This window comes from Chelon labrosus, assembly GCF_963514085.1.
Source record: "Chelon labrosus genome assembly, chromosome: 23".
NCBI lineage: Eukaryota > Metazoa > Chordata > Actinopteri > Mugiliformes > Mugilidae > Chelon > Chelon labrosus.
Window position 1 is genome coordinate 1,370,748 of NC_140356.1, and position 20,961 is coordinate 1,391,708.

Consider the following 20,961-nt stretch of genomic DNA (forward strand, 5'->3'; position numbering starts at 1 on the left):
GTGCCCAGAGCAAATAGCAGTAGAGGGATAGATGCACCAAACTCTGATTGTTCCATCACTATTCTTTCTGAACGTTATGAGCAGAGACAGTGTTGTGAGTCGCCATGCAGCTGTGAGGCTTTTAACAGAGTACCAGTGTCCTGCACTTTAGCAGCGTGGACACCCACACTCAGAATGGCTCGGTGCTTGTCACAGTCCAGACACCTCTCCAAATCCTCTGTCAGGGTTTTCATTGCACAGAGTAATCACTGCAGAATTAGTTTTTCAACCCTGCTCCTGAGCATGTATTTTCTATCTGTGGGGCTGCTGTGTGAATGGATAGTTGATAGAAACCATAGGACTGTGTTTGTGTCGTGCAAAACCCACATTAGACTTTTCTGTAGAGGACAAGTCCCAGACACAATAAAGCAGGGTAGTTAAAACCGTATTTAGACTACATGCTTTACTAAATGCTAGAAATTAGTTTTAGGTGTTTTTATGGGCCTATTCAGACCTTGCATTAAGATCTGATCTGGGCGATCTGATCACGTAAAAGGCAGGTGTGAACAGAGATTGAGATCGCAAGTGTCCACATGTGTCTATATTTCTTTGGTAGTGTGAACGCAGTGAGTCCTGATTCACATTAAAGACCTCCTATACTCAACAGGGGTTTTAACTCATTCATTCAGAGAGAAGCACACGGCGGCTATTATAAATAATCACCTGAAAAGGTGAAAGCGCCGCAGTTGTTAACTAAGTAAAATTTACGAATGAAAGTATTTAATATGAGTACACAAGTGTGATTCCGTGTTAATTATTGATGCGGCCATGTTGATGTATGAGGAGCCATGTGGGGTTAAGTTATGTATTTCCTCATTTACCAATTTATGGTAGAGATCCATTAGAGAGAGCAGCTGTTACAATATTCTACTCTGCTCCAGATGATGGTGGGGTTTATTTGCACACAGAGTGCGAAACTGAGATCAGATCTGGAGACTTATTTAGAGACGCATGTTAATGCCAGGTCTGAACACACGTACCTAAAGCTGGTCACTTGAGATCGGATTGACCGAACTGCAAGGTCTGAACAGGCCCTATGATAGCAGTGTGTCAATAGAAAAGGCATAAATTAAAAGCAAAGTTGAACTAAACAGAAATAATCTTTTAGTCTGGCTTATGTCTTGCTTGTCTTGCATTCCATGCTTCCCGCACAGCTCCTGCTTCGGTTTCAGCTGCAGACAAGCTGGACTGTTGACAGTGTCGTCAAATTACTGACTGTGTAGAGATTCTTGCACCTTCCTGGTCTTGATTGTGTGACTCACCGTGACTCGGCCAGTCAGTGAATGTCACCACTGTTTACACGGTTTCTTTGCATCCCTATCTTTCCTTTTGTCCCGCCATCTGCTGCCTGTCGCTTGCGTGAAGCCCTCTCTCTTTTTTTCCTTTCCCTCCCCTGTCTGTATCTCTGCAGATCTCTGTGACATGTTTGTGGGAGCTAAGCTGCAGACTCACAAACAGAGAAAAAAAAAGAAGTCTCTTTGAATGTTTCCCCCTCCCTCTACATCTGCTGTCAGAATGACTGACTGCTGGAATCTCCCCATACATTAGCTCTGAAATGGGATCCATACTCTGGACGACACACACAGTTCTTCCAAAATAAAGTTCTGTTCCTCGGGAGACAAACTAGAAAGCGAGAAAAATAAAAGTCAGAAGGATGGGGCTGAAATGAATTTTAGGACGAGAGCATCTGAGAAAGACAAACAAACTGCTGCAATTACACGCTCCACCTCCAAAAGAGTAGTCACGATGGCTTTTCAATCCGTCCTCGCCTCTGAACTGTGCAGCTGAGATAGCGACCCCACCACCACAAAACGCACACACATTCACACAAACTGTTCTACTGCCAACAAGTTCACGGTGGCAGCTTCTCTCTCTCTCTCTTTCTCTCATTCCCTTTCTCACCCCTTTCTATCTATCGCTTTCACACATACACACGCATACATCCAATTCATCTCCCATCCCAATTATCCCCTCAGCTCCTGTGAAGGACTGCTTAGGTGTGTGTGTTCATCATATGTAAATGAGGCATTCACGTTTTGTATTTTTAAACTTGTTGAGGTTGAGAAAGTCACAGAAAAGTGAAGGTGTTTAACTGCAGCGGGTGTGCTAATGAGAGTTTCACCTTGTTCCGCCCCGACTGGCGCGAAGATGACAAGTGAAAGCAAAATTTCCCCGCCTTAAAGTTCAGTCCAAGAAGTAAGTCGCAGCGGTCGTGATGAATGCTGTTAAACCTGCAGTCTCATGGAGCTTGTCGCTTTTAGCCGCACTGTTCGTTACAAACCATAGGACTTAAGTAATGAAAATATCAATCATCGAGCTCAGAATTTGCATGGCTGGTAAAAATGGAGCGTAGTGGTAGTTAGGGCAGGCCACGGAGTCAGCATTAACTATCGGCCGATAATTAATCTATAAACCTGACTGCTCAGCTGAAGCATCGCTGGCAATCCCATTCAAGGTGTCTATTTGAATTGCTTTAACCTGGCTTGTTTTACTGTTTCTTTTTTTTTTTATTTTAATCTGTTTAATTGAAGACAAACAGCCAAAACACTTTCAGGACAGGGTCAAAACAGTTGGTACAGAACATCGAACGACATGGAGGTTATGTGCTGTGTTGTGTCGGTGAATATTAAGTCTGTAAAGGAGACATACAAAGAGAGAAACAAAAAATTAATTAAAAACAGAAATACATTTTTAAAAATGCAGTAAGGGGAGATTAAAAAAAAGACAGAAAACAAGAAAACAATGCTAATTTGGTACTTTTTGATGATATGGGGATAACAGTATCGTAATATTATAATATATCACATATGGCATAATATGAAAACAGCCAGTTGATACAATTGTAATGTAATAACAGTGATATTAGGGATGGATGATTTGTGTGGTGTACAAGCACACATATACATGAAAGGAGAACAGACAAAAGAATATATCCTTAAAGATTAAGGCGACTTTGGCAGAGAGAAAAAAATAAATAAATAAAAAGACGATACTGTGTCATCGATGCCTGCTCTGTTCCGTCTGGTCTTCGCTGCTGCTGCTGCTGCTCTCCCTGCCTTCGGCTTTCCACGCAGGTTCATGGAAGGGCAGCGAGGTCCCAGAACGGAGCAACACCGCCAAACGTTATTTACTGCATATAAAAAATGAGTTTCTTTGAAAAGTGGTCTTGACTGAACCAATGTGAAGTATATTGTAACGTTTGCCCACGCAACACAAATAAAGTGGACACAGGCGGCTTTTCGTGCGCGCTCAGCTGGATGGAAAGAATGTTATTGTACGTCTGGATTCATTTGGTTTATTGATTTTTAAAAGATGCCACGGTGATGTGAAAAGAATTTTAAAACCACTTTCAGTGTGGACGGGCTTTTATATTGATGTTGCCTATGTACAAGTCAGAGGTTCATTTCTTTCCAGAAACCATTTCCATGAGATATTTGACTACAGAAAGAATGAATAACTATTTCTTTAGTGATACTTCTGAGTTTCACGCCTCCTTCCCGTGGTATGCTGATGTCACTTTCTTTTTGTCCACCCTTGTTAACCACCTCTCCATCTTCCTATCACAAATGACAATTTAATTTGTTCTGCTCCTGTATAATGGACATGGGTGATCCTCGACATCACTCACAAAAACAAAAAAATCAAGTTGTTTTTGTCTCTTTGGGGAATGTTTTCCTGCTCTCTTCTCATTAGGATCTTGCTTTTCTTAACATATCTAGTGTCCTTCTTTTTTTTTTCCATTGTGAAATATATTCAGCTCACTAACATCTTGTTCTCCTCATCGCCCCGATGTTTTGTTAACAGCCTCCCACTCTTCCCGTCCTAACAAGTTTAGATATCAGGGTGTTTTAGAAAATGTCGAGCTCGCTCAACTCAGTGTTGACCCTTTCTGACATTTCTACCTTCCTTACTGCTACCTCCGTCTGGCTCTTTTTATTTAATCATTCCGCTTGTGTATCTTTAGCTGTGGGATTGTACAAGAAGGATGGGTGGAAAGATGGGAAATAATACAAAAAAAAAAAACAGACAGGCTTGCAAGGTGGACTGAAAATCGAGACAAAGAAAAAGAAAAACACTGATGTTAGCGATAGGTTGGATCAATGGGAGGCTCTGAATGAGGGTGATCAAAGGTGTGTCCGGGAATCTGATGGAAGAATAGAATGGCTTTCAATTAATAATCAGATTGCCCTCAAGGACACAGTGGTGTTTGTGAGAACAAAAGTTTTTTTGTTGTTTTGACCACCCAAAACTCCCAATGTTTTCAATTCCCTTCATTCCCTTCTGGTTTTGTGTGTTCTTTTTTTTTTTTATTCATAATGTTATTTCTGTCATTATTTATTACATGTTGCATGAATGGGTTTAACTTTTGAGTTATCATTTGATTTCATATGATTTTTGTCATTCTGTCTCCCTCCCTTGTTTTGTTTCTAGCGTGAATTGTGGAAAGCTTGTTCACCCTGACACACCCCTAGAGGCTCTCACCAGGTAATGATCTCTGATAGCGCCGCTGGTAGAGCTGCTTCGGCTTTCAGCTTCTCTATCAGCTTCGATGCTTCAAACTCTAGCTTCCTGTCGCCCGCGACTAAAAACCTTAAACCGGCGCATGTTGAGTCTGCTTTTAACACTGTATGTAAGGTACGCTCAGCAATGTTAAGTTTTACTCTTGAACAGTCAGATGAGAAGATCAACGAGTAGAAATAATTCAACAAACATAAGAGAAGACATTTCTTAACAACCATTTCTGCTTCCAGCACACGTCTCACAAGTCAGCGTTGGATTTATTGAAAGTTTCTGTAAAATAAAGAAAGAAAAAAGTTCTAACTTCAAACATAACACCACTACTTCCCTTGTACATACAATGATCAGCCACATCATAATAACCACCGACAGGAAACTTTTGGACCTGGCATTCATGTGGATGTTACTTAGACATGTAGCACCCACCTAGACCAGACCAGGCACCCCCACCCCATAGCAATGACACTCCTTGATGGCAGCAGCCATCCCCAGCAGGATGCAGCCTGACCCAAACTGATCAAGTATCTGTGGGATGATCCACAGAGGCCCCTCCCCTCAACCTATAGGACCCAAAGGCCCCCACTAACAACATTCTGTTGCCAGACACCACAGGATACCCTCAGAAGGCCCATGTCCATTCTCTGATGAGTCACAACTGTTTTGGAGGCACAAGGGAGACCTACACAATATTAGGAAGGTGGTCATAATACATATGTAGTACACCTCCTAATTTTATCAAACACAATCTCAGATCTTGATAGAGAAAGAAATTAATGGCTTTTTGCTCATTCTTGAAACTTGAATACCATCTTGATATGGCTTTTCTAAATTAGTTGCAACCAAAATGCCCAAGTTACTGCCTCTTGTGAAATATCACCCAGTTGTAGTTTGGACCAACCATAGCTTTAGTTTCTCTTTGCAAAATGTCTGGGGCAGTAAGCCGAGGCTTGGTGCACCAGAAGGAGTTGGGCAAGATCTGATACTCAAAAACTTAACCGCAGAAGCCACATAAAGAGAAACTAAGGCACGATTTGTAAAGAGGACATTTGGCAAGTGTGTCTGCTGACTCCACAAGACCTCTGAATGCTGCCTTGATACCTGGCACCGAGACTTTAGCAGCAAATCCTGTAAGTTTCAAGTTGGAACTGCCGTCAAGTCAGACTTGCTCCGGCACATCCTTAAGCACCCGGTTGCTTGTTCATGGCGTGTCCCACCACTGTCAGTGGTTGCTCACCACTCCTGACTGGGTGTACACCACAAGCCTTGCTGTTTCAGAGAGGTTCCAACCCACTGGTCTGGCTATAACCACTAGCCTTTACACATGGCCACATCCAACACAGCGGTTACAAAAACAGACTGTTCCCTTCAGCAAGATTCACAGTGGGAGGTCAGAATGTTTTGGTCCGTCTCTGTATTTTGTCCGCTGACATAAATTGAGGGTGGGTAGCGGTGGAATAGCACAACCACACGTCGCACACAAAGCTTCATAAGCTAGAACTGCAGTGCCACTATTTTGAGCAAATTCATTTCTTTCTGTCAAAGTCAGCAGAGACCCGGCAACAAAGAAATGAATTCCATCGTGGTGTCACAGCAACCAATCTAACAACTCACAAATCCTCTAAGAAAAACTCTTGCGCATCGTCTTGATCTTCTCCTGTGACTCTGCACGACAGCAAACAAATCAAGCTGTTCCTTTCATTTCAATTAAATTTTAATTGGTGAAAACCCGCGACGCTAGCACGGAAACGTAGTCTCTTTTCATGTAAGTCAACAGCCAGTGTTTCTACTACTTTCTAAGAGCTTGATAAATAACACACTGATCTAAAATGTCAGCATGCCTCTTCCAGCCTTGTCTCTCTCTACATTCATCTTTAATTTAAGGCTTCATCCCCGTGTTTCAGAATTCTTCTTCTTCTTGTTGTTTCTGCCTCTAGCAAACGGTGACTTTTTTCAGTGCCTGGGTGAATTGCCAAACAAGCCGCTGAGCAACACTAACACAGAAATTATATTCTGTATGATTAATGCTCATGATTTCTGTCTCCAGCGTACAGCGAGGGAAGTTAAAGCTTCCTCTCTGAGAAATAACCATGTGTAATTTAATAGTGTCTTTTATTCCTGCCGTCTAAATCAAATTAAACCCCCACCTTCCTAAGAGTGGCTTATATTTCCTCTGAAATGATGTAATAAAATCCGGTGTCACACTGCCGCTGTGAGTTCCCGTACATGTTTCACTCGCTGAATGACAGCTTTTAATGAGTAGAGGACTGGTTATTTTCCCTCCAGCTAAAGAATCCAGCTGTCTTAAAATGAACTGCGGCTCATTGATCACATTCTAAAACACAAAGGAAATGGCAGGGAAATTCTCACAAGAAATCGACCTGAGCAGTGGTGTCATTTATTGTTCAAGATCTGTCTGCTTCTAATTTTGTTTAATCAAAGCTGTAAGGTTTTATTAATTTTATTATACTTTAGTAAGAGTTTTTGATCCACTTCTGTACAAGTTTCCGTTCACTTCCAGTAATGAATAATGAACCCTTTCTTATGATCATTAATAAGCTTTTTTTTTTCACATGAAAGCCTTCCAGCTCAAAGGGCACATCTCCCCTCATTCTCTGAAGGCTCTTAATTTGAAATATTTAACAAACCTTGAAAATGCTTAATTCCAATGAGGGTCACTTAACTGGGATTTGAACAAAATAAAAAGTTAAATAACAGAATGGGGTCATTGAGTTGAATCTTCATTGAAGATACCATGTACGTTAAACATAAGCCGAGCAGCAGAGTGGGGAGAATGGCATGACTGTTGTAGTGATGGATTTAAAGCTGTGGGAATCTGCACAATGCTAAATTTAGCATGGGTGTGATTAATGTGCAGGCAGCTGTAACCATTGTTTTCACTCATTTATAGCGACTGACCTTTACTTGCATTTGTTCATGTTGTCCGCGCATATTTAAGAGTCTGTCAGTATTGGAATACAAGCTCTCAATGAATGAAATATAATCGGAGCGCATCTGGAGGCCATCAGCAACCAGAGTCAAATCCAATTCAAAATGACATGACAAAATTGAACTTTGATAAAAAATGGATGCAAGACTGCGTCGGAGTGAACGGCATCTTGTTAAAGACGCAGTCAGAAGTACTGGTTCAATACACACCTCACGATGCCAACCTAGACACATCATCAGTGATGTAACCTGGGGTCATCGGGTGTTTCAGGTCTTTCAACATCATACAGCCTCGCCCAGGCGACCCAGCCAGGAGTGATCAGTCCCCGACTTGTGTCTAGGTTTGTATGACTGGTCTCCAGCGAAATTTCTGCGAAAGTTTCAGTCGCCGTTGTTGAAAGCGAAGCAGGAAGTAGAAAGTGAAACAGGAAGTAGAAACAAAATTAAACTGACTGGCAAAAAAAAAAATAAAAATTAACACTTCGCCGACTAGCGTTTGGGTGGTGTTTTTCGGAGTGAGCCAGACTGACGAGCGCACAAGTAGAAATGATTCGCAGAGGCGCAGGCTACGTGTGTAGGTTACGGCATCTAGTCCCGCAGTACTTTAAATGAGCCTTGAGTCCCCTGATAGTGTTGTTTTCCACATTCTGTTTATTGTAGTGGCAGCAATACCGGTACTCATTTGATGTTTCCAAAAAGAGAAATCCTCTTTGTCTAATAGTGCAGATTGAACAAAGAAGAAAAATGGTGTCAAAGAGAGCTGAGTCATCAGTAGCATCAGTCACTGGTACTCTCGGTGCAGGGGAAGCCATACTGCAGACAAATGGATCAGGGGGAAGCTGTATTTTATTTGATTCCAGAGTCCTCTGATACTGCTTAGATGGCCTGCACACAGGCAGCGCTCAGACAAGCCGGTCTCATCAGCAAGTTACTGAAGTGTGAATAAACAGAGCAGCCAAAGGAAAGGGTTTATGGAAGAAAGGTTAATAAGGCAAAGATAACTGCGCAACTGAAAGATGAGAAGGCAGACGAGATGAGACAGTGGGAAGGATTGAGAAGCTAGCGAGTGGGAAAAACAGATTGGCTATGCGATCGGTGGGCGATTTTTTTTGTGTGTGTGTGTTAGTCACCCCGGCTTTGATGTAAGGGCTCTTGTTACTAGAGGCGAATGGAGGCTCCCTTCTCATTCACAGTCAATTGGACAGCAAGTCAATGTCACTGACAGAACCGCGAAATGGGAGCAATTTCGGAACATCCGCCTCTGGCAACAATAGCTTTCTGTTTTCTAAAGGCTAAATGCTTTTGCTTGCAGACAACGCACAAATACTGAGACTGGCAAATGTGAATGTTGCCAGCTCAGCTGAAAAGAATTCATAATGAATGTATTCTGACTCGTTGAGCACATCCAGTTATGTCAATGAGATTGCCAGACTTCCGTCAATAGACCGCCTAGGGTTTCTGCACCCACTATGTGGGTGTCCTTGTGATTCAAACACACAGTGGCGCGGACTGATAAAAGCAACAGTTTGGAACACAGTATATGCAGTAAATACTAGCTTAGTGTTGTACAAATTTAGAGAAACTCGGTCAGTTTTACTGTTGATCTGATGGAAATAAATGCTCTGTAGAGCTGTGTACTTGGTGGAATTTGTGTGTGCTTTTGATACATTGTTAATTTAAAGTTTGGAAGCTGATTTCTCGAGCACAGGTTTTTTTTTCTGCAGCACAACCAATAAGTCCTCAGAGACTGGCCCATGGAAACATTTTGCGATCTATTGGCACTGGTCAGGTGTTATGACAGAAACTGCATGGTTATGGTTAAGAAATGATTGCTGTTCGGGTTATAATTGATCAGTTAATGTTAATTCTGGGCCCTTATTAAAATCATATTTTGCAAGATGATTGAGTCAGTACAATAATCCTCACTCTCTAAAAATCATTGGACATTGGTAGCAGTACTAAGTTGAAGGAAACTTGCGGTTGATTTCTTGTTCACCTCATGGCCAAAAAAGTTCATGGCCAAACATTTTATGTTTGGATTGTAGTTCATATACTGACAGACATTTAGGTCACAGTAAAACAAAAGGAGAAACAGACCTCCAAAATCAAACTGAAGGTGGCTTCTATGTAGAGTTCAGGTTGCAGACAGATGGTAATGGTACAGAGCTCTAATTAGAACCACAGATCTGCTGTAGCTGTAGAGAACCCTCTATAGAATTCAGAATGATGTTTCTGAATTAGATTGAAAGGCATAATTAACCGGAAATCACCATGAACAATTCAACACTGCAGCTCTCTTGACTAATATTGGTAATTGACCCGCTAATAAAAGCTACGAATTAAATATGGCAAGCTTACTTGCCTTAAGTGCTTTTGCCAAACTGAGGGATGGATAAATACTGTGAGCACCAAGGGCTCCAGAGATTGCCCTTTTAAAATATTCATGGTGTTAAGGGCTCTGATATCCTAGAGTACATCACAAGACATTTGATTGGTCAAAAATATGCTAATGATTCTCTTAGATGCTCAGAATAAATCTATCCGCTCATTAAGATGTCATTTAATATTTCAAAACGCAACAAGGAATTTCTCTTTGGGTTTAATGAGTGAGTTTAGGGAGTTAGGGTTTCCCTTTTGCGTTCAGGGAAATAAATGTTGCCAAGAAGGATGAATTATGGCAATCATCGTGACAGTCAGTGTAGAATATAGAATAGCACGTAATGGGCTACAGCGCATTGAGAGAGTACTTGGTACACATTAGAGGTGGTAAACCGTATTTAAGATAGAAGCCGTGCAGGATCAAGGTTTAAGTAGTGAGGGATGGGGGTCTTATGAATTGTTAACAGAACAGATAAGACAGGGATCTTTTATTAGAGAGGAGAGGGTACTGAAGGAGAGATATAGATTCACCCGGGGGCCAGTACTGCCGCTATCTTACTAGTTATCTGCTCCACAGTGTAGGACAGTCCCCGGCGATACACCTGAGAGTTCATGTGTTTTTCAGCACCATCAGGCAGTTAATGTGTGTGTGCATTTAAAAGCCAGGGCCACACACTGTGGTCAGAGACACTCTAGGCGCAACACATTTCTACCAGACAAGACCAGTTTGACATCTGATAAGTTGAGGATCTTATCATACTTTGTTTTATCTGAAGTTGTTATCAGTGTAATACACTGTTAAGTCCTCGTCACTGAAGCCTTTCCTCCTGCGTGAGTATTTAATTTGACCCATATTTGTGAAGTCTTATATTCACAAATCTGCTGTCTGGCTTTTTGAAGCTGTTAGATAATTTTTTTCTTATGTCTAGCATTAGTTTTGAGCTCATCATAGGAGACAGGAAAAAGAACATAATCCTATTACATTAAAATTAGTTGTTGAGTTGTGTCAAGCTATGAGTAGCTGTGTGAATTTGAGTTGTGGCACGTTGGCACACTCTTGCCTATTTACGTCCAAAATACAAAGAGCAGCATTCTAGTATCAATAAAGAGAGACCATTTGGAAGAATGTGACGATTACTCAGATAAAAAAAGAGAGACAATAAGAACCAGGGGCTGAGTAAACTAAAGAGAACAACGCGAACACATTCACCCATAGAGAAATAAAGGTAAAACGTGTGGGGAACAGTAGGCTTGACTAAAATAATTACTCTGCTTTTAGGTCTCTTAGCTCTCCTTAGCTGCAAGATATTCAACTTTCTTTACCAGAAAGTCAATGACGTTGGTGTTTGGATCTACTGATTCTGAATTGTAGTTGGTATTAATGATTCCTACAAGTTAAGAAAAAGACATTTACTCAAATTGTAGCAAAAAACACAAAAATAGCAAGATTAAAAACAGCAGTCTAAAACTCTGCAGTTAAAAGCAGATGAAACTGGCAAAAGAGACAATAGAAGTGCTCACGCGACCCATATCTGTTTTTCCAGACTGTTGGCCGATGTCATCATTCGTGGTTCTGTAGCCAAGGCAAAACCGTTGTTTAGTTATACCCGTGCCCTAGCAAGTAGAATTTGAGGACGCTGTCATGTGTTTGTTTTATCCAGTGATGTTGCAATGTTGTATTAGGTCACCAGAGACCGCTCGGCTTTATTTAGACACTGGCATTGGTCACAGCCCCTCATCTATAGTGTATAAACGAAGCGCTACACTCCGAGCGGAAGTGATGAAGTATTGTGTAAGTTTTGTGCCATCAGCAACAAAAACAACGTAAATCCCAAAGTTAACGCAAACTACGTGCAATATAAAAAAATAATGTGATGCTTTCAATTGATATTTGTTCAAATGGGAATTTTTTTGTGTGCTTTGATTGTATTCTGCTGGCCTTGGGAGCAGAGATAAAGCTGTCACCGTGCACTAGTTTTAATCCCACTCAGGGACCTTGGACTTTGTTTTTCACGCATTAACTATTGTCCTTCTACCCGACTAGGGGCAAAAACTTTGAGCTGGTTCAATTTGTCAGGCCAGGTTGGCAGGCCATTTAAATTGGTTAGACGCAGAGGCATATATCAGAGGTGACACCCGGAGAATAATAGCTGTGATTCATGCGGCCAGCTCCCTCACCTCGTCTCACATTCTCACTTTCTTTATCTCTGTTTCTCTGGTGCTCCTCTCCGTTGCTTATTTCACTGCTAATACTCATTCAAGCCAGTCATCCCTTCTTCTCGTTCTCATCCTCTCTCCTGTTTAATGGGCCAAACTGAGATAGTGTGTCATTAAGAGAGGGAAGATAGGGCCTGCTTGATGAGATGGGGGTGCTGGATGGTTGGCAGGCTGGAGTCGGGGTTTGTTATGGAGACAGATTGGATCTTGGAGTTTAGCGGCTCTTCTGTCCTCATGTAGCACAACTGGTCACAATACAGTACAACACATAGATGTACACTGTTTGAATACTCTTTATAATACTTTTGCTCTTTCCAGTAAGTTCCCATGCAAAGCGATCTTGCCTGGTTGGTCTCAGCCCAAATAAATAAAAACAAGTTGAAGGACTAAATAACTGGACTGAAAGACAAACTGTGTCGTTTAAAATTTTCATTATCTTCTTGAATCAAAATTATTGTTAGGCCATAGGTGTTAACATCTGACAGTAAGAAGGCTTATGCCAGGAAGTAAAGCATAAAATTAACCAAGGGTGAGTTATGTCCTGGATTGATGCCAAAGTTCAGTTATTTGCATTTTCCAAGTCTGTTATGCTTTGCTGAAGTTAAATTGAAAAACCACATACTTTACCTACCGGAGTGCAATATTTGTCCCAATGTGCAATGCTGTTCAGCAGTATTTCATCTACTTCCATACATTTGGCCTCTTTGCCAAAATCAAGAGAAATTCCGGAAGAAATGAGGATGAAGAAGTCTAGTCACAGAACCTAAGTTACTGCTACTACTGCTTTGGAGAAGACCTAGTGAGCACTAGTGAATTTTCCCTGAAGTGCCCAACCTTCCAAAATTCCTGTAAGAGCATGGCAGCAACTTTTCCTGGATGTCACAAATGATCCAAAGAAAAACATCCAAGGAACTGTAGGTCTCACTCCCCAAAAGGAACTTTAAGACTTCTCTGAAGAACACGTGAAGAACAGCAAGCACAACTGGGTCATGCAGCGAGACAATGATCCCAAGCATAAGAGTATACGTTCACCTCTTAATGCATGAAGAAGAAATCTTTGGAATGACAACAAATCGGTACCTAAACCCTACTGTGACGTGCAGTGGGGGGATGAAAACAGCAGTTCATGGGTGTTGATATGGCTACACTGAAGCAGGTATCCAGAATGTTTGGTTGCCATTGCTGCTGCCAAAGGTGATACAACTAGGTATTAAGTTGCAGGGGCTAATTTAAGTTTTAGATTACTGTTAAGGGGATTCTAAATTGGCCGTAGGTGTGAATGTGAGTGTGAATGGTTGTCTGTCTCTCTGTGTTGGCCCTGCGATAGACTGGCGACCTGTCCAGGGTGTACCCCGCTTCTCGCCCGATGACAGCTGGGATAGGCTCCAGCAGACCCCGCGACCCTTAACAGGAACAAGCGGTTACAGAAGATGAATGAATGAATGAATGAATGAATTACTGTTAATGGTTCAGTTTGAGGAACAAAATGTAATAAACAAGTCAGAAAGTAACAGTTATTGGTTAAGTGTTGGCTCAGGGTTACAAAAAAACAGGCAAGCAACCAAAACAATAAGCAGGCTGGAAGTAAAATGGCAAGGTCGGAGCACTGCAGCAGCAAAGAGACCATATGGCAAATCAGAGACAGTGAACTTGCGGTATAAAGTAAGCAGCATGAAAGATCAAATGATGCAGTCATTGGGAAAGCAGTCACGGCTATAACTTCCAGGTCTTACAGTACTTTACATTTTTGTATAAAGACGAACTGTCCAACTGACTCCCTCTCCTTTTGCCTCTCTATGTCTCTCGCCCCATGACAGGCCCGCTCCCAAGGCTCCTTCAGATCAGGGAAGCAGCAGCGACAAGAAGGAACGTCCTATGAGCACCATGAGCGAGGCCTCAAACTACACAGGTGGCTCCGATTACAGCACCTTCCCAGGCAGCCCGGCCACCACCGTCACCACTGCCACCACCGTCACCACTACCACCTCCACCTCATCCACACGGGTCAGTCTTTGTCGAAACATAACAAAAACACATGCTTGGTTGTTTCCTATGAATCTGGAAATCATATTCTTCTCAGAATCAACTGTACTGACTTGGTGGTTATCTGACTTACTATTAGTACCACGATAAAGTAAAACTGCAATTTGTCTAATGTATTGATCTGTGAGCCCGTTCCTGAAAAACTAGTTCAAATGGGTTTGCAAATTTCTTCAAAGCCTTCAACAGTTCAATCCAATTTTCATTCACCTTTCATTCTTTATTTTGAAGTACTGTCCTGTGCTACACTGCAGTATTCACCGGAAGCTCTTGTTGCTGAAACACTGTTGATGAGATTATTGTGTTGATTGATTTCTCCTACTGAATGTACAGAAGGGCGAAGGAGTTGAAGGCAACGCAGTGTCAGATTTATGCAGAACACCAACGAGTTTCTATGCGCAGTAAACACACAAAAATGCTTGGTCAGCACACTTCTTCCTAGAAGCAGCTTTGAGGTAGTCAGCTGACCCCACACGAAAGCCCTCCGCAAATTAAATAGTTCTTCTTATCATAATATGAGAACTAGCCGGCTGTACTAATCCACAGGGAGTATGTTTATGCAAAAAAATCTGCTGCGTGCATTTAAGATGCTGTCCCTCATATTTTATAAATTTGACGTGCTTTATTCATAGTTGATGCAATAAGGGAAACTAATTAGCACAACCATATTTAACCAGTAGTGCTGAGTCGTCGCTGACTGTCCTGGCTTGTGTCCATGTTATGTCATTACTTTTCACTTCAGCCAGGAGATAAGGGAAAATGAAGCAGGCTAACTCAGATGAACTAGCCGTGAGCGTGTCATCCGCACGGGTCACTGTGCTGGTGGTACTTTCATAAATGGTTAATAAAGCACACAAACGCGCAGGAAATAAATATGCATGGGTAGATCAAATCAGACGTTCCTTGCTTTCATGAATAAGTGATGCAATACTTCTTGCGCTGGCCGGAAGAAAGTACAACACTGCATATCTTCATGTATTCATGAGAAGCCATTATTTATAACCATTCCAGCTCTGCGCCTCGCCCAAGGGGTGACACAGACCGCCTATAGATGGTGCATTTTAGGAGAAAAGGTCAACACAGCCGTAAAGAAGCACCTTAAATAATTAAGATTGGCATGTTTGCCACACTGTGACAACCTTCATCAAGTTTTAGTTGCAGTTGATCATAGTTACAGATGTGGTTTAGAGGGGTCTCTTTTCTTCTTACTTAAATATTCCTGCATAGCAAACCCATGTCCATATACTTCGAGCGAAAAGAAACCCTAATGTTAGAATGAGATTGAATGTTTAATACATATCTTAAATATTGAAAAGTCTGAACAGTCGTGCTTGCAAGGCTCTCACCAATGGGTCAAACTGATTTGCAGTCACATCTCAACCACGAACAACGACATAGCACCAACCAGCATTTCATTTCTGCGGCATACACAGACATTGAAAATATGATGTCTCTCCTGCTGTTGCCTTTTCAGCAATGTGCACCCAAGCAAAGCAGAACTGAGTCAGATTATAGCAATCTCTGGGTTACGGGTCATTAAGTTGTTGTGCTGCAAAAGCAACGCCGAAAGCTCAACAGATCCTTCTAAAATATTAACTATTGTTAGTGGACAGTATAAAGCACTACAGATTTATAGCTCTAATTTATAGAGGCAAAACGTCGTGCATCACTGTTTCTGGGCTATACAGTTAACATCCATCTGACACTGGTGCACTAACAGATGTTGGCAAGTAATTTTCAAGCAAGAGAGGTTTTCATATAGCCATCTGAAATGCCTACCCAGACAAGATTTCAGATTTCATTGTCTTTAGATAACAAAAATGTTCTACTGTGTGTTGGAGAGAAGACAGAATAAGACATATATAAGACATGGTGATAATGGGCAGACACACAGAGACATAATAGTAAGATGTGTTTGTCAATCCAATGATAATTGTATCACATATGACTTAAATAGACTTCCCTGTATTTTTCTGCTGTTGCGTGACATGAAAGACATTTTTATGCTGCATTTTTCACTAAGTGAGCCGTGATGTATGGGGGATGCGGAATCTGCTTTGTTTAACGAGCTGAATACATCTGACGCTGATGTTGCTTTTTATAGCTGCCAGAGAAGCGGCTGCTTTTGTATACAGCCTCTTTACAACCAGTGCGCCAAACACTTGTCACGTCAAAGTGTTTTGTTGAGATCAGGGGCGGGAAAAAAAGGAAGAGGTGTCAGGGTGATTCTTTATCCCTGCAGTTTCCGTGCTGTGTTCTGTCTGTAGGAGATGTAAACCAAATATGAGATTTATTTATTTATTTTTTTCATTTTCATACAAGTTTCTTTGTATAACTTCCCTGTCACAGTGAATTTACATTTATCATCAGTTTTCTCTGTCTCAACAGCCTTCTAGGTCTTCCAAGAAAGTCCACAACTTTGGCAAGAGGTCCAACTCCATCAAGAGGAACCTCAATGCCCCGGTGGTCAAGAGCAACTGGCTCTACAAACAGGTAAAAGAGGAAGGGCATTCAGCTTCAAGATTTTGGAACGTGTTTGACTTTGTAGAGTTCAGGATTTGGTGTTGATAAAATAGGACATCACATAGCCAAAGAAAAAATGTTGGGGTTTATTCGCATACAGAATGCAACACTGAGATCAGATCTGGAGTCTGAACACGCGTACCTAAAGATGATCACTTGCAATGGGATAGTCCAGATCAGCTCTTAATGCAAGGTCTAAACTGGCCCTTTATGGGATGATCCCGTTCCTGCCGCAAAGCTTCATGGATGTCAGCCAACCTAGCTTGATGCTCAGCTTGTTCTTCCATTATCTTTCCACCCACTAACTGCAAGATGAGCAATATTGTCACCCCACACAGCTCTAGTGGATCCATGTTCCCTTTGGTCAGTGGACCTCTGACCACTGAACGCACTACCCTCAAGTCATCCTCATTGTTCAGGATTAATCTCACTCCAGAAACAGCCACTGTCAATAACCTCCACTCAAACTCTGGCCCTGCACCGCCGCTCACTGTTTTCCCACTGAGACAGAAATCGATTCACTTCACACCCTCAAACCCCCAAGCCTCCACCAATCTGTCACGCAAAGTGCCCCCTCACTGAAGGAATGTCATCAGTGTTTACCCAAACTTCCTAACCTTGGAGATCTATGACCACCAAACACGACACTTAGCAAACTGTGCTAATATCCCAAGTGAGCGAATGGTCTTGTAAAACTTGTTACTGTCGAGGCAGTCATTACACCGCCGTGTGGGAGGGAGAGAAGAATCGGAAGAGCAGGGTTGAAAACAAAGAGCAGGTCTTTGCCCCAAGCACCATAGACGCAAGTTTGTCACTGCGTTATGAAGAGATAAAACAGAGCAATTTGTCTCAGAGGAGGAGATAGACGCTGCTTAATAGAAACAGCCTGAGGGAGAGACAGTGAGGGTGTGAAGAGGATGGAAGTGAGTGAAGATCAAAAGAGGGAACAAGAACTGAAAATATGTGTGTGGGAGAGAGAGAAGATTGTTCTCTGTAATTAATGTACTTTGACTGCCTGACTCACAGTCTGTGACCTTTGACCCCTGCAGGACAGCACAGGCATGAAGCTGTGGAAGAAGAGGTGGTTTGTTCTGTCGGACATGTGCCTGTTCTATTACCGCGGTGAGGACACACACACATCCACGCATATTTAGGATTCAGGTGCTTTAATTAAATGCATTGTTAAATCTGAAGCTTTTTGCAGTGAGAGCATGTAGTCTGTGCATTTTGCACGCATGTTTCAAAAAAACTCAATCCCTGTTTCAAGCATTATACCATCCGCATTACCATCTTCACAACCTTATGACAGATTCACGTCAGACATTCATATTTTTAACCACTCACTGGTACACAAGCTCAGTTTTTAAGGGACTTGGCAGGTAGGTTGTTCCATGATTCTAGGATTTAGTCTCTCTCACTGTCTACAATCTGTGAATGCTATCCCAGACTGACTCCATGAGTTTGAGATCAGGGTGTTGGACCAAACCAACCCACTGAGGATTGACTTTCGAAATTACTTTGTGGTATCAGGTACTAAGACATTCGCAGCAAATGCTCAGCACTTTTCCAGCACATGCTCCTCTGAGGTGCTCTGTCTCCGTCGCCTGGCCAAAACATTGTGGTCCTTGTCTTTGGTAATTTGTCCAGTAACCACCTTGTCAAGTATGGGAATATATCCTATTTTTACTATCTATCTGAGACCTTGATAAAAGGTCTATTCTCTTTATCTACATATAAATCTCATGTTTTTGCTCACTGCGTGATGGTTAAGAATCCAAACATATGACGTATATGAAACTTATGCACACAATTACTATGTACACCAATCAGGCATAACATCATGACCACCTTCATAATATTGTGTTGGTCCCACTTTTGCTGCCTAAATAGCCCTGACCCTATAGCCCTGAGTCCTATTGGACTCCACCAGACACCTGAACGTGTGCAATGGTATCTGGCACCAAAATGCTAGCAGCAGCTGTTACAACTCCTGTAAGTTGCTAGGTGTGGCCGACATAGATCTGACTTTTCTGTCCAGCACATCTGGGGAATTTGGAGACCAAGTCAACACCTCAAACTTGTTGCGCCCTGCCACATTTTTGCTTTGTGGCAGGCAGGGCACCTTCTTCCATTGTTCTGTGGTCCAGTTCCGCTGCACACATGCCCATTGTTGGCTCTTTCGGCAGTGGACGGGGTCAGCGTGGGCATCCTGACAGGGCTGCAGCCATGGAGCCTCATACCCAACGAACTGCGAAACACTGTATGGTCTAACACCTTTCTATCAGAACCAGCATTAACTTCTTCAGAAATTTGAGCTATAGTAGCTCTTCTGTTGGATCCGGCCACACAGGCCAGCCTTCACTCTTTTGGCTGTTCTTGACCCTGAGACCGGTTCATCACTGTTCCGTCCTTGGTCCTTTTTGGTCCTAAAAACTGACCACTACAGACCGGGAACACCACACGACCCAGTTGAGTAGTCATCATAATTTGGCCCTGGTCAAACTCCCTCAAATCCATACACTTGCCAAATTTTCCTGCTTCTAACACATCAACTTTGAGGACAAAATGTTCACTTACTGCCTATTATATACCACCCACTAACAGGTGCCGTGATGAAGAGATAATTAGCGGTATTCACTTCACCTGTCAGTGGTCTTAATGTTATGCCTGATCGGTGTATATTTTGTCACTAGTGATATCTACCCACACTTTCTGTTTGAAACTTCACAGCATTGAAGTTCACATTGTTCACACAAGGTGATAACTAGCAGATGCATAAATGCAACGGTGTCACAGCGTTTCTTGTTTTAGTAACTAACTCAAGAACAGGGTAACAGGGAAAATCAAGGTACAAGAAGTCAAGTGTCCTTGCCAGTTTAGAGAAGTCGTCCTTGCTTTCACCCGCAGTTGTGACGCCCACACCGCAGCACCACTAATATAGTACTTTAAGTTTACAAAACCTCATCTGTTCCTCATTCGTGTCCCCTAAACCCTTGAGAGGGATTTTTCTATCTCCATAAATTGTCAAATTAGTCGCTCCCAGAGCGCAATCAGCAGCCGCTTTCATGACAAACCCAGGGGAGAATTGGATGTTTATTGGCTTAGCCAGCCGGAGACAAGAGAGAGGAGGTGTCCTCGGGAAGGACAATGACGTCCTCGGCTTTCCGATAATAACCTCTTCTTTTTCCATTTTCCTCCTGCTTGCTCTATCACTTTATTCTAAGTACCTTCTGTCACTCAGGTTGGGAGGTGCGTGCAGCGTTTGGAGCTGTTGTGTTCAATTCTTCTTGTACAAGGACGATAAGCTTCCCTCTAACTTCAAATCTCATCTAGATGAATTTATTCTATGTGTTTATACGCACTCTAATAATTCTGTTATAACCATGGTGAAGAGATACAATGTGTGTAGGTACAACCTGATAAACAGAGCTGGATTTGAGCCAGTACCTCTAGATATCTTTGTCATTTGGAGTACGTGTACTCATTCTGCTGACAGTTTATTACATAATCAGTGTTACATACATAGTTCTATCACTGCTATTGGCTTTAAAAATAAAAAAAATAATCTTTAATACCTAACTTATACAAAGGCCATGCCGGAACTTGCAGCTGGTTACTGTTACTCATTGTATTTCATGCCCAGTAATTGGAAAAGCAAGTTATCTCTAACTAATAATTCACAGACACAGTACCACTGCTGAACAATATGAATACTTTATGTAGACAAGGAATTCATCTGAAGAAACAAAAATTTGCTGGACGGATTTGCACCCAAATTGCAGTGAACCTGGTCAGGAACTTTGAAATGTCAAACGCTCTGAAAAAGCCTTGCTAAAGGAAAACGCCCACTCATGCTGCACTTCACACCTAAGGCGTCTATCTGCATTCAAGCTCACTCATTCCATCACATACTTGATCATTTTCCCTTTGTACGGGTGTTCTGTATCTCAATAATTCAGCAGCAGGGATTGAGCTGAAGGTGCTGCGGGCCTTGCTGTGCAGCCTCTGCTAAAGCAAACAACAGCTCTGGCTGGAGGCTATGTAGGTTTTTGCCGCAGTTGGTGCAGTGGACATGGCTCTGCCTGCACCGTACTACCTTTAGCCAGTAGACCTTAAGATCTAAGCAGCATCGTGATGTACAGTGCACAGAGAGGTGTCCGCCTGAGGTCATTATAACCATCGCAACAAATAATCAGCTCAGATTGTTGACTCAGGGTTTTTTTTTGTCATAAGGCGTCATCAAATATTTACACAGACTGCTATGTATTCATGGCTGTGTTTATGGTCTTATGTTTCCTC

General features: G+C 42.1%; 1 protein-coding gene across 4 annotated transcripts in view; it reads left to right on the forward strand.

The window, feature by feature from the left end:
• LOC311508735 (pleckstrin homology domain-containing family A member 5-like) overlaps positions 1-20,961 on the forward strand; it is a gene marked incomplete at its 5' end in the record, with an annotated part of 191,409 nt that overhangs the window by 125,061 nt on the left and 45,387 nt on the right. For all 4 annotated transcript variants that reach the window (XM_084573669.1, XM_084573667.1, XM_084573670.1 and 1 more), the window contains 4 exons: positions 4,471-4,524; positions 13,917-14,103; positions 16,528-16,632; positions 17,712-17,784. In XM_084573669.1, the coding sequence (XP_084429795.1) occupies positions 4,471-4,524; positions 13,917-14,103; positions 16,528-16,632; positions 17,712-17,784 (419 nt within the window). The remainder of the gene's footprint in view (positions 1-4,470; positions 4,525-13,916; positions 14,104-16,527; positions 16,633-17,711; positions 17,785-20,961) is intronic.